We start from the raw sequence: 14,880 nt of genomic DNA on the forward strand, positions 1-14,880 counted from the left end.
TACCCTGAAGCATTAATTCTATTGCTCATTCACAACTGTTGTCTGACTTGCTGAGTTTTTCCAACATTTTCTTTTTTTTTTGTTTCAGACTTCCAGCATCTATACAATTCCTTGATTTTCCTTCAACCCATTCTAACTAAAATGTGTTAAAATGAACAATATATAACTGCGTTTGTAATTCCAACTCAACTACAGGCAGTATACTTTGGTGCAATGGTTTGTAAACAACCAGAATTAGGATGAGCATAATTATAGAATGAATCAAACCCTGGTAATCTTCAGAAGCAAAATAATAAACTCAATGCAATTAATATCAGATTGTTGAGAAAAGTGGAAAACTTTGAAGTGGAAGTAATTTGTAAAGGATTAGAATGAACTGAAAACTTCACAGAAAAAAAACTCATATGCACTGCAACTAAAAAACTAACTTTTACTGATTTTTAATCAAATATATCATCGCATAATACTTCATTGGAAGCATTAGTTATTTTTGAATAACAAGTAGAATTATAAAGAAGCCAGAAAAGAATTAAAGATGGGAATTAGGAAAGCCAGGAGGGGCCATGTAAAGTCTTTGGCAAGTAGGATTAAAGAAAATCCTAAGGCATTCTATACATACATCATAAGCAAGAAGACACTTAGGACCGTAGGGCCACTCAAAGAATAAATAAGGGAACACTTGCTTGGATGCTGAGGACCTGGGTGAGATCCTCAAAGAGTACTTTACATCAGTATTCAGCATGGAGAAGGATGCAAAGGATAGGGAGATCTGTGTTCAGTGTATTATTACTGTATGTTTGGGCATTTCAAAGTAAAGAAGGATGTAGTGTTGGATCTCTTACAGAGCATCAAGGAGTTCAGAAGTCAGGAAGCCACATTGCAGCTTTATAAAACTCCAGTTAAGCTGCATCTGGAGTATTTCATACATTTCTGGTCACTCTATTATAGGAAGGAGGCCAAGGCTTTGAAGAGGGTGCTAATTTAGTTTACCAGGATGTTGCCTGGATCAGAGGGCATATACTATAATTAGAGATTAGACAAACTTGGGCTGTTTTTCTGGAGCGGTGGGAGGCTAAGGGAAGATCTGATAGAGATTTATAAGATTATGAAATGCATAGAGTAGACAGACAGTATCTTTTTCCCTGGACTGAAATGTCTAATACCACAGGGCAGGAGCCAAGAGGGGCTAATTTCAAAGGAGATGTGAGGGGCAAGGGGTATAATCTATATAGGGTATAACATAATATATATGTGTGTGTACATAATATACACACACACACAAATATATATATGTATATAGATTAGATGGATAGACACATGAATATGAGGAAAATGGAAGGATATGAATATTGTGTAGGCAGAAGTGATTAGCCCACCATTTAATTCATTTAATTACTAATTTAATTGGTTCGGCATAACATTGTGGGCCGAAAGGCCTGTTACTGTGCTGTTCTCTTTTTTTTTAAGTAACTTTCCATGAAACTAGTTGATAGTAAATTGATAAACACTATCACAAAAAAATGTAGGATGCAACTTTTACAGAGGAATAGTATTTACCTTCACTCGTTCTTCAAATGGAACTACAAATGGTAGTTCAGTTAAAATGGCAAGATGACGCTCTTCAGCTACAGATAACTGAGCAGGCTCTTGACCAACTGAGAAAACAAAGTCAAGTTCAATATTAAAGTTTGGTTTATTGAAAGCTGCATGAGCCAATAAACCCAAAATTTTAAATCAGCAAACTGCAAAGCATCCAACACGCCACTAACAAAATACAAGAATAAGTTGATGTTCTGATGGGAGCTAGAATTTAATTATACATACATAAGCAAACTTCACTGTCTGCAATGCACTTTTAGGCTATCTATCAGAGGCAAAATAAGAGCAGAAAAGGTTGGGTATACACAGAAGATCTGGTTTGCATCAGTGATAAGAGAAACAGTCAGCATTTCAGGTTGAAAACTCTTAGAAATGGACAAAATAAACTTAAACTCAGGGAGAGAATGCCTAAGTGCAAGATCAGAATGATCATAGGAATAAGCTGAAAGATCATCTGGTCAATGAATAAAGAGTAGCTGGAGCAAAAACAGAAAAGAATGTGAGAATTGCAAAATGCAAATGAAAAAGACACGTCCAAAAATCACCACATGAAATGTCCTAACACTAGAAATCTGAATTATTGTGTTAAAGGCTCAGAAGGGGCAGAATCTTTCAGTGCATCCAGGAATGTGTTTTTACTTAGTAATAGACAAACAAACAAGGGGAAGTGCATTATCTTGGCAAACATAGCTCGTCAAATAGAGGGAATGCCAGTAGGGACCTCTTTGAACAAAGTAATCAATAATCAGTACATTTTCTATGGTTATGGAAGAATACAATGGCTGAACCAGTAATTAAGGTCCTAAATTCGGAGAAGGCCAATTTCATTAATTTAACAGAGGACCAGACAAAGGATAAATTAAAGGCATCTATAGCAAAATGCACAAAATGCTGGAGGAACTCAGCAAGTCAGGCAGAACCTATGGAAATGAATAAACAGTCGACATTTCGGGACAAGACCCTTGATCAAGACTGGAAAGGAAGGGGGAAGAAGCCAGAAAAAGGTGGGGGAGGGCAAGGAGGACAAGCCAGAAGGTGATAGGTGAAGCCAGGTGGGTTGGGGAGGGGTGAAGTAAGAAGCTGGGACGTGGTAGGTGGAAAATGTAAAGGGCAAGAGAAGAAATCTGATAGAGAGGAGAGTGGACCATTGAGAATGGGAAGAAGGGGCACTGGGGGAGGTAATAGGCAGGTGAGGAGAGGAGAAGTGCTAAGAGGAGACCCAGAGTAGGGAAATGAAGAAGAGGGAAGAGGGGAGGGGGAAATTTACCAGAAGTTGGAGAAAATGCTCATTGCATGAGGTTGGAGGCTACCCAGACGGAATGAGGTGATGTGGGCACCTGTGACTGACTGCATCCAGTGCTGGAAACTTTACTGTTTGGAATAAACGTGAATGACTTGATGTGCATGATCAGTAATTTCACAGGTGACATGGAAATTGACAGTGTTGAAAACAGTGGGGAAGGTAGTCTTAGGTTGCATTGATATTAATGCTTTGGTGAAATGGGATGAAAAGGGGCAAATGGAGTTCAACCTAAGTAAATGAGAGGTGATGCATTTGATAGGAAAAATAAGGCAATTGCAGACTGGAAGACATGGTTTTGAAAAAAGGGAGACCAGAAGGTAAGTATGAACAAGTAAGGGTGGCGAAGCAATTTCAGAATGTGGTTAATAAGGCATACACAGCAATACAATAAATTCTGTATAAAAATAAAGCCACACCACTTACAATTTGTGAAATGGAGCAATACTAATTTTGAACAGAATATTTTTGGTTGTACATTTCACATACCCAAACATGTAGAACATAAAAATCAAAAACAAGCACTGTTCAGTCAGCATTTATTAACTATTCTAAGTAACCTTTAGTAGTCCTGAAGCTGCATTTTTGGAACTGTTAGAAAGGAAGTTCTGGGAGCCAAAAAAAATAGCAAAGATTCATCACTACATTTCCAAATCAGAGTAAGATTAGCTCTATGTCACATACACATCCAAATACACAGTGAATGTGTTGTTTGCGCCAACAACCAATACACTGGGGGAGGGGTGGGGGCCAGTCCACAAGTGTCACCATACTTCCGGCACCAACATATTATGCCCACAAATTACTAACTCCTACTAGTGCAACTTTGGAATATGGGAGAAAACTAGAGTAACTGGAGGAAAACTGGAGAATGTACAAACTCCTTACAGATAGCAGTGGGAAGGAATTGAGCCCTAAATGCTTGCTCAATTAACCACTATGCTACTATGTTGACACCTCAAGGAAAATTTACAGGTAACAGTTTCTCTTTCTAAATATTTAAGACTGCAAGCTTGAGGGACAGCATTGAACTTTATCTCTATTCAACACTTTGTAACTATGCTTAGGTAAGGACATAATCATAATATGAACAAATGTCTACCAAAACAGGAAGAAAATTGTTTCTCTGTCAAATATTTTTCATTAGCTCAATGTTACTTGTTAATTCGCACAGGGTAAAAAGCATTCAAACAAAATCTGCCTGTGCAGCAAAGTAAAGCCACTATCCTACCACTAGAGCTCAATTATTCTGGTCAATTAGTCAATTTTATCTGAATTTCTCCATCAAGTTTCTATCTTTTACGAGAAGTATGTTCTCCGCTAATCAATGAAGCCTATTTATCATTCCAGTGGCTGCCATTTAAGTAAATGAAAAAGGCCAAATAAACACAGCCATATGTGCTTCAACGGTACTTTCACACTAATTGAGCTTATTCCATGTGGAGTCAAGTGGCATTAAACAAATCATACACACAATTGTTATTTGCTTGTTTCACACTGTACTCTTCACTGAATTGGATTCAAACTTGAAGTCATTTAACATTAAAGGTATAATTGCTCTATCAAGGAAGACGTTTAGAATCACAGGTAGACTTGAAAATTCATCCAAATACACATAAAATAGAATGTATTGGAACTACAGCAAAATAATGTCCACATTGCATAAATATCAGATTCACAATTAGCTTTGAGGCAAATAGTTTTCCCATCTCTCACACAGTTATTATTTTGACACAAAAAACGACAAACAATTTTAATTGCATTTTTCTATTAAAAGTAAAATCAAGAATCACTCAACATATAATTTATTAAATCATTATTTTAATGCAATTTTTTTTAAATACTTCCAAATTAAGCCCAGCAACTACATAATAAACAGTGATATTACGACTGGCATCTTTGATTCATAAAATAGATAAACATTAAGATGTGATTCAGTGCAGACCATCTTTTCAAGTGACACATCTCTCTGTTCTGCTATAACTGCATCCAATTGTGTTTTATTTAAATGATTCCACAATTTTGATCGTCACTATCTTATCACTTACACAATGTCCTTAACGTAAAAAACATCCTACAGCTTCACAGATAAGAACAGTCCCAAGGAAAGAGTTGAAAAGATGATTTGGCAAAAACGATTCACTTAAGGATGTTGTACGTAAGGGGAGCACTCAGACGTAGCCATTAGACAATGTAAAGAAATGGGCTGCACAAGGCAAAATCTCTTTTTTTTGTTTCCACACAGTTGCAACTAATATACACCTATAAATACAGGAGCAATGGATAAGCAGATTAGCCCTACATCTGCTTTTGTCTACTTTTAGCATGCATCCTTACCTTGTGGTAACAGAATTATCTAATAAAGTTATTTGGAGCACAATAAAAATAATTTCAACCCCCTCCAACTCTTTGCTGAAAATAGTTACTTTCAATTTCTCTCTCTAAAACCTCAGACTTGATACATAAAGGAACAGTTGTACTGGAGCACAGCACAAGCACAACTTCATCATACTTCTGTCAGGTAGTCTGTTTTGACAATACAGTGCAAATGTATTATCCAATGATGTTTCACACAAACTAGGCATAACCACAAATATCTGGATTTCTTTAACTAGTTAGTCCATCATCATTCATACTTATGTCATTTTTCTGCTCAGTGTACTCCTAACCCTTTTGATGGAAACGGTGATAGCAATTTCTACAGACATGTATTGACTGAGCAATGAATTGTGCAATAAACTCTTCATTTAATGCAATAAATACCACCAACATAAATTAACTATAGTAAGAGGATGGCAATTACCATCGAGTGTCGATTGCAGTGGTCCTATTCTTCCCATTCGACGCATCCTCCATACATGCCTGGCTGAGGGCACATACAGTTGTGTGACCTATTATTAAAGAGATGCTGACATTAAGTAATTGCTGGTCTTAAAACAATAACTTTACAATTTATATCTTTTACTTTAAATGCCTCACAGGAATTCACATTAGTATTTCTATAAAACACAAAATGGCATGTCAAATAATCAATTTAGTATTGATAACTGGTGACCACAAAACAAAGGCAATTAAGCTAAGTAAAACAAACTAAATAGTGTAGATGCTGGAAATTAAAAGCAAAATCTTGAAATATTTGTCAAGTAACATAGTGGTGAAAGAAAAATACTTAATGCTTCAAATTGATGACCTTTGTAACAGAACTGGGAAAGGTTAGATGTGACAGGTTTTATGTATGGAAGGAGGGAAAGAAGATAGAAGAGGAAAGAGCAAGAAAGGTCTGTGACTGGTCGGAGATTAATTAGAAAAGGAATAATGGTGCAAAGAAAAAGGAAATGGCTGAAAGTAACGGGTGAAGGGCCAATAGAAGACACAAGCAGAAATTATCATTGCCAATAACTAGCATTACAAAAAAAATCAATGTTTTAACATACAGTTGCTCAAGTCCATACAGGATCTGATTAGATCCTATTTAACTTTATAAACTGAATGACTTCAATCATTTCTACTTGGCATCATTGCTATTTTTATGGACACATTTTATTTCTTCATTTCTCCTACTATCCGTTCCTTTTGCTTCACGTCATATTAACCTCTACCTTCCATCAATTCACTCTCTTTACCTTTGTACTTGCCAAAGATCTGTTACATGTCTAAATTTCCCCAGTTTTGATGCAAGGTGATCCAACTTAAAAGTCTTTTCCATTGAGTGCAGCAACTGCATTGCCAACATTTTATTTAATACATGGAGTCATACAGCAGAGAAACGGGCCCTTCCGTCCACCAGGTCCACTAACCACAGCATCCTCCCCGGCTGCCTGTGTTACTCCCAGCGCCTTCCAAGCCCTTTCCCTCCATGTACCTATTCAAATGCCTCCTAAATCTTATAGTCTAATGGTCTAAATGTTGTAATTGTACCACCTAATCACTTCCTCAAGCAGCTTATTCCAGGTACTGACTATCCTTGTGTAAAATGTTAGCTCTCACGTATCTTTTAAATCTCTCCCCCTCTTTTCTTCTATCTGCATCTTCTAGTTTTTTGACTCCCCAGTCCTGACGACTACAATGACTTTCTGCCTTATCCATACCCTTCATAGAACATAGAACATAGAATAGTACAGCACAGTACAGGCCTTCGGCCCACAATGTTGTGCCGACCCTCAAACCCTGCCTCCCATATAAGCCCCCACCTTAGATTCCTCCATATACCTGTCTAGTAGTCTCTTAAACTTCACTAGTGTATCTGCCTCCACCACTGACTCAGGCAGTGCATTCCACGCACCAACCACTCTCTGAGTAAAAAACCTTCCTCTAATATCCCCCTTGAACTTCCCACCCCTTACCTTAAAGCCATGTCCTCTTGTATTGAGCAGTGGTGCCCTGGGGAAGAGGTGCTGGCTATCCACTCTATCTATTCCTCTTATTATCTTGTACACTTCTATCATGTCTCCTCTCATCCTCCTTCTCTCCAAAGAGTAAAGCCCTAGCTCCCTTAATCTCTGATCATAATGCATACTTTCTAAACCAGGCAGCATCCTGGTAAATCTCCTCTGTACCCTTTCCAATGCTTCCACATCCTTCCTATAGTGAGGTGACCAGAACTGGACACAATACGCCACGTGTGCCTAACCAGAGTTTTATAGAGCTGCATCATTACATCGCAACTCTTAAACTCTATCCCTCGACTTATGAGAGCTAACACCCCATAAGCTTTCTTAACTACCCTATCCACCTGTGAGACAACTTTCAGGGATCTGTGGACATATACCCCGAGATCCCTCTGATCCTCCACACTACCAAGTATCCTGCCATTTACTTTGTACTCTGCCTTGGAGTTTGTCCTTCCAAAGTGTACCACCTCACACTTCTCCAGGTTGAACTCCATCTGCCACTTCTCAACCCACTTCTGCATCCTATCAATGTCACTCTGCAATCTTTGACAATCCTCTACACTATCTACAACACCAACAACCTTTGTGTCATCTGCAAACTTGCCAACCCACCCTTCTACCCCCACATCCAGGTCGTTAATAAAAATCACGAAAAGTAGAGGTCCCAGAAAGATCCTTGTGGGACACCACTAGTCACAATCCTCCAATCTGAATGTACTCCCTCCACCACCACCCTCTACCTTCTGCAGGCAAGCCAATTCTGAATCCACCTGGCCAAACTTCCCCGGATCCCATGCCTTTAACTTTCTGAATAAGCCTACTGTGTGGGACCTTGTCAAATGCCTTACTAAAATCCATATAGATCACACCCACTGCACTACCCTCATCTATATGCCTGGTCACCTCCTCAAAGAACTCTATCAGGCTTGTCAGACACAATCTGCCCTTCACAAAGCCACGCTGACTGTCCCTGATCAGACCATGATTCTCTAAATGCCTATAGATCCTATCTCTAAGAATCTTTTCCAACAGCTTTCCCACCACAGACGTAAGGCTCACTGGTCTATAATTACCCGGACTATCCCTACTACCTTTTTTGAACAAGGGAACAACATTCGCCTCCCTCCAATCCTCCGGTACCATTCCCGTGGACAACGAGGACATAAAGATCCTAGCCAGAGGCTCAGCAATCTCTTCTCTCGCTTCATGATTTTATAAACTCCTGAGGTCACCAATCATTTACTTACACTCCAAGGAATAAAGAACCAACATGACCAACCTCAACTATAACTCTGGCCCTCTGGTCCAGGCAGCATCCTCAAGTCTCTTCTGCAGCCTCTCCAGCATGATAATGTCCTTCCTATAATAGGGTGACCAAAACTATACACAACACTCCAAGAATGGCCCCACCAATGACTTTTATAACTGCAGCATAATTCCTCTACTCTTAAACTTGACACCTTGACTGATGAACCAGTTAAGCCAAAGAGCTTGATTTGACGTTATAATTTCCGTTTATTTATAAGTTCCCACTGGATGAACAGCTAACAGCAACTTACTCATAAGTCAGTGACTTCAGTATCTAGAATTGAGCAAAAATTGAAGCCCTGAATGACAGCTGCAGTTTTTGTTAGGTATTTCAAAGGAGGCCTCTTTGAGGAAAAAAAACATGCTTGCTGAATCACTGGAATGCATAGCTTGTGATGGATCAAAGTAGTGAAATTGCATGCATGACAATATTAAGAACCTCAAATCACTGTGGTAGAATGTGGAAGTCCAGTGAAAACAATGGAAGGAGTGCACCACGTCTCAGAGATTCCAGCCACCCATTGTGTCATGCACCTCTTGCCCAACTTGTGGCAGATCTAAGATTCTACTAAACAGGAGTGCAGCAAGTCATTCTTAATTCAGAGTAATTAGTCAATAAGAGAAATTTAATCAGTATATCAGAATGACAGTTCAATTACTGACAATGCCTTTGAAAACCACTAACCCATTTGGATGAGACACTGGAAGAAAACCTACCAGAAGTACTTGACATCACTCTTTTAATTCATGTGTCAGGTAGATTACATTAGAACAACCAAATTTACAAAACCAGATCAAGCATGTTATTAGTTATTAAATTCTGAAGAATCTGAAGAAAATCCATTCACTTCACCTTTTGTGAAAGTTCCTTCACCTATGATCACACAATTAGCAACACACACCTTATCAGCTCTTATATTAACTTGATCAGAAAGCCAATGATCAGGAGGACAAAACTGCCTTCTTGTGTCTCTCGACTTCAGCATTTTCACTAAGTTAGAGATCACCTGTATGAAAGAAATAAAGTGATTTAAATTATATCACTGCCATATTTTTTCTGCACAAGTAACAGCTCATTTCATCTGGACACATCTTGCTACTCAATGACTATTATTACTTTTCCAGATCTTTAGGATGGATATAAATATATATATATTTCTCAAATACAGAAGAAATTATGGAATAAAGATTTTGAAATATTAACCATAATTTTTGAATCCTAATTGCTCCAACTTTAAATTTTATGCAAGACCAGTTCACATTAATTTTGTATAACTAATGTGCTTGTGCTTTTTAAATAGTCCGAGTCTTGCTGGATTAAAGCTCAACAGACAACCAGCAAAATAGCATCTTAAACACAAGGCGTTAATTTGTAAGAGAGCAAGCTGGCTTACTTTCTTTCATATATGTATATATATCACACACACACACCAAACCTATATCAAAACCAAAGACGTTCCCAAGCACTGAATACTGATACTCAAACTGTTAAAAACAAAAGGAAAAACTCCTTGCTCAATTAAATAAGGCGGAGGCCAGTTGTAATGATCATTCTTTTCCAAGAATTCACTGATGCTACAGAGAATGAAACAAGCATTTAGTTTAGTATTATGCACTCACAAGTCAATTAGGTGGTATCTTTTTAAACTACAACTTGAATTTCCTAATATAATTGTTAAGTAGTTTTGATGCTGCATCTCAAGAGAAGGTCACATAAACAAATTGTTCAAGAATAACCATCATCTTCTCTGGACAAGTAAGTGATGATATTCAAAGCAGCTTTTGCCAGAATTGTCCACTAACAAAGAACAAATAAATTACCATTGCTAATGAGTATCTATTGACTCTGTTGTAGAGTTCAGGTGATGATAGTGATGTTACTCCCTCTGGATAAAGCTCATAGGGATCTTCACGATCTTCACAGTCTTCAGATATAACAAGTGGCTAAATTAGTAAACTGCTGCCATGTTCATGGTGTCTGGGAGTTTCAACCATACTAAAGGTTGAGGGTTATTAGAACACCAGATATAAATGGTCACTTGAAGTGAAACTGAATACATGCTGAAATTATCTCATACTTTCTAAGGAAGCTGAGATCCTTCAATGTGTGCAGGTGGATGTTGGAGATCTTTTACAAGTCACTTGTAGCAAGCACAGACTTCTTTACTGCTCCCCCAACATAAAGCAGCATCGGTGCTCGTGCTGCAAAGACTAAATAAACAAATCAAAAAGCCCAGATCCAGACTCTTTTGGATTGTGGTGGAGAGGAGGTCACTAGACAAACTGTTATCCATTATGGACAACCTAGCACATCCTCTCCATAACCCACTGAACAAACAGCGGAGCACCTTTTCGAACAGACTCATTCAGCTCTGCTGTCACAAGAATCGTTACAGAAAACCAAATGCAATAAGCACATACACCAGTGCATCTCTGTGCGACAGGAGAACACACATAATAGTACAATAGTCTCTGTTTTATTATTTCATACATTATTGCACATCAATACATTATTGTGCATATTATTATTCTGTACTTTATTATTATCTGCACACTGCTAAGTGTGTTTTTAAATGTTGCTGCTGTAGCAAAATAATGTCCCATTCAGGATCAATAAACGACTTAATATTATTAAAACATACACCAAAAAATTGTTGCACCATTTTGTTTCCAGGGTATTCATTACCAATAAAAAACCATGTGCTAATACTATTCTGCATGAACCAGAGGTGACATTTGTCCCCCGTGTTAATTGCAAAGATAAACAACACAAATACATTTCAAGGCTTATTTGCTGTCTCCAATAAGTTAACATCCTATCTGAATGCATCACGGCTTGGTATGGCAACTACTCTGCCCAACACTGCAAGATAACGTAAAGTTATGGACAGCACAGCACTTAATGGAAAACAACCTCTCCGCCTTGGACACTGCCAAAACTTCCAGCTGTCTTGGTAAAGCAGCCAACATTCATCTTCCGAGGCATCATCTCCATAATAACAGCAGCAACACTCATTTCTGCCCTCGACACTCTTGAAATTCTGGCATACTGGCATATTTTTCTGGCATAATATCTTCTACAATGAAGACTGATGCAAAGTACTTAAGTTCCTCTGCTATTTCTTTGCCTCCTCCATTACTACCTCTCCAGCATCATTTTCCACCAGTCCAATATCCACTCCCGCCTCTCTTTTACTCCTCACATATTTGAAAAAACTTATGGTAGCCAATTTTATATTACAAGCTAGCCAATAATATAAAAAAGATACTGAAAGTTTTTTCCAAATATATAAAGCATAAAAGAGAGGCGAGAATGGAATTGGACTGCTGGTAAATGACTCTGGAGAGGTAGTAATGAAAGACATAGAAATAGAAGAACTTAATTGGTATTTTGTGTCAGTATTCACGATGAAAGACACTAGTAGTATGCCAGAAATTCGAATGTGCCAGTGGGCAGAAATCAGTGGTGTTGCTAATACTAAGGAGAAAGATGAAAGGTCTGAATATAGATAAAGCACCTAGACCAGATGAACTACACCCCAAGCGGGGTTCTGAATAGATTGCGGAGGCATTAGCAATCTTTAAAGAATCACTAGATTCTGGAATGGGTCCAGAGGACTGGAAAATTGCAAATATCACTTCACTCTTTAAGAAAGGAGGCAGGCAGAAGAAAGACCAGTTAGGTCAGGTAGTCTGACCTCAGTGGTTGGGGAGATGCTGGAATCTATTATTAATGAGGTCTCAGGGTACTTGGAGGCACATGACAAAACAGGCCTAAGTCAGCATGGTTTCCTTAAGGAAAAATCTTGCCACAAATCTGTTGGAATTCTTTGAGGAAATAACAGGCAGGATAGATAGAAGGGAGTCAACAGACGTTGTTTACTTAGATTTTCAGAAGGCCATTGACAAGGTGCTGTACATGAGGCTGCTTAACAAGGTAACAGCCCATGGTATTACAGGAAAGATACAAGCATGGATAGAAGACTGGCTGACTGGCAAGAAGCAAAAAGTGGGAATAATGGGAGCTATTTCTGGTTCGCTGCTGGTAACTATTAGTGTTCCGCAGGAGGGATCAGTGTTGGGACTGCTTCTTTTCACGTTATATGTCAATGATTTGAAGGACGGGCTTGATGGCTTTGTGGTCAAGTTTGTGGACAAAGTGAAGATAGGTGGATTGGCAAGTGGTGTTGAGGAAGCAAAAGGTCTGCAGACAGACTGGGAGAATGGGCAAGGAAGTGGCAGATGGAATATTGTATAGGGTATGATCATGTACTTTGGTAGAAGGAATAAAGGTGTAGATTATTTTCTAAATGGGGAAAAAATTCAAAAATCAGAGGTGAAAAGGGCCTTGGAATTCCTCGTGCAGGATTCCCTGAAGATTAACTTGCAGGTTAAGTCAGTGGTAAGGAAGGTACAAATACAAATTTAGCATTCATTTTGAGAGGACTAGAATGCAAGAGAAAGGATGTAATGCTGAGGCTTTATAAGGTGTTGGTTAGACTATACTTGAAGTATTGTGAGCAGTATTGGGCCCCTTACTTAGAAAAGGTCTGCTGGCATTGGAGAGGGTCCAGAGGCATCAGAAGCATTTGATGGCCCTGGACCTGTACTGAAGTTTAGAAGAATGAAGGGATCTCGTTGAAACTTATCAAATATTAAAACATCTGGATGTAAGGAGGATGTTTTCAATAGTGGGTGTTTCTAAGAATAGAGGGCACAGCCTCAGACTAGAAGGATGTCCATTTAGAACAGAGATGAGGAGGAATTTCTTCAGCCAGAGGGTAATAAGTCCTTGCCATAGTTGGCTGTGGAGGATAAGTCATTGAATATATTTAAAGCAGAGTTGATAAGTTCTTGATTAGTCAGGGTGTCAAAGTTATGGAGAGAAGGCAGGAGAATGGGATTGAGAGGTATAACAAATCAGCCATGGTGGAGTGATAGAACAGAGTCAATGGACTGAATGGCCTAATTCTGCTCGTATGCCTTACCGTTTTAAAATCAAAAACACCACCTACCCTAGAAATTTGCTCTTGACAACATCCCATTAGGCAGAGGATACAAAAACCCGTAAGAATGTACTAGTAGGGTCAAGGGCAGCTTCTATCATCTAGTGCGAGAAGAATAGGCTGCTGTCCTCACAATCCACCTTATTACGACCTTGCACTTCATTGTCTGCTTGCACTACACTTTTTCCGTTACATTTTATTCTGCATTCTGTTATCGATTTCCCTTGTACTCCCTCAATGCACTGAAAAAATCTGAATGGGTGGCATACAAAACAGTTTTTCATGGTATGTCAGTACATGTGACAATAATAAACCAATTTATCAATAATACACCACATTACAATCATGCACAGCAGATCAAATATTCAGTGTGAGCATATAGAAACATAGATGGCCCACAAAGCTGTGCCGAACATGTCCTATCCTTAGAAATTACCCAGGCTTACCCATAGCCCTCTCTTTTTCTAAGCTCCATGCACCTATCCAGCAGTCTCTTAAAAGACCCTATCGTTTCCGCCTCCACCACCGTCGCCAGCAGCCCATTCCACACACTCAACACTCTCTGCATAAAAAATCTACCCCTGACATCTCCTCTGTACCTACTTCCAAGCACCTTAAAACTATGTCCTCTCATGCTAGCCATTTCAGCCCTGGGAAAAAGCCTCTGACTATCCATACGATCAATGCCTCTCATTATCTTGTACAGGTCTATCAGGTCACCTCTCATTCTCTGTTGCTCCAAGGAGAAAAGGCCAAGTTCACTCAACCTATTCTCATAAGGCATGCTCCCCTTAATCATATAATCTGTGATAAACAGAGAACCTACATAGCTGGTATGTGCTGCAATGCATTTATCAAAACCATAATGAAAAGTGCACAGAACCATAGAAAATATAAGTAAATTATATATTCAACAACAAACTTTGGTAAACTTCAAAGTTGCTAATGCAGATAAATCTGAACACTGCAGCCTAAGGACAGGTCACAAATCTGAACTGTTAATTGTTTTTCACAACGAATAAAGCTTGACCTGCTAAATAGTTCCAGCATTTCAATCATGAATATGGATTAACCACTGGATAAAAAAAATCAAGTATGACACTCATGCCACACAATGTACAATCTAATCATAGTAAACTTAAAGCTAATCTTAAAGCCAGAAGAAACAATAACGAACCAGCACTCCAATTAATCCTGATTTGGATATTACCTTAACAAGCTGTCATTTAAACAATTTAAGTGACAAATGCCTCAAATCCTCTGCAAATGGCTGACC

At 38.6% G+C, this 14,880-nt stretch overlaps 1 protein-coding gene across 3 annotated transcripts in view; it reads right to left on the reverse strand.

Annotated features, from left to right (window-relative positions):
- ube3c (ubiquitin protein ligase E3C) overlaps positions 1-14,880 on the reverse strand; it is a 152,958-nt gene that overhangs the window by 70,549 nt on the left and 67,529 nt on the right. For all 3 annotated transcript variants that reach the window (XM_072254039.1, XM_072254038.1, XM_072254040.1), the window contains exons 15-17: positions 9,501-9,605; positions 5,703-5,790; positions 1,558-1,655 (exon numbers count right to left, since the gene is read on the reverse strand). In XM_072254039.1, the coding sequence (XP_072110140.1) occupies positions 1,558-1,655; positions 5,703-5,790; positions 9,501-9,605 (291 nt within the window). The remainder of the gene's footprint in view (positions 1-1,557; positions 1,656-5,702; positions 5,791-9,500; positions 9,606-14,880) is intronic.

This window comes from Mobula birostris, chromosome 3 (genome assembly GCF_030028105.1).
Source record: "Mobula birostris isolate sMobBir1 chromosome 3, sMobBir1.hap1, whole genome shotgun sequence".
Taxonomy (NCBI): domain Eukaryota; kingdom Metazoa; phylum Chordata; class Chondrichthyes; order Myliobatiformes; family Myliobatidae; genus Mobula; species Mobula birostris.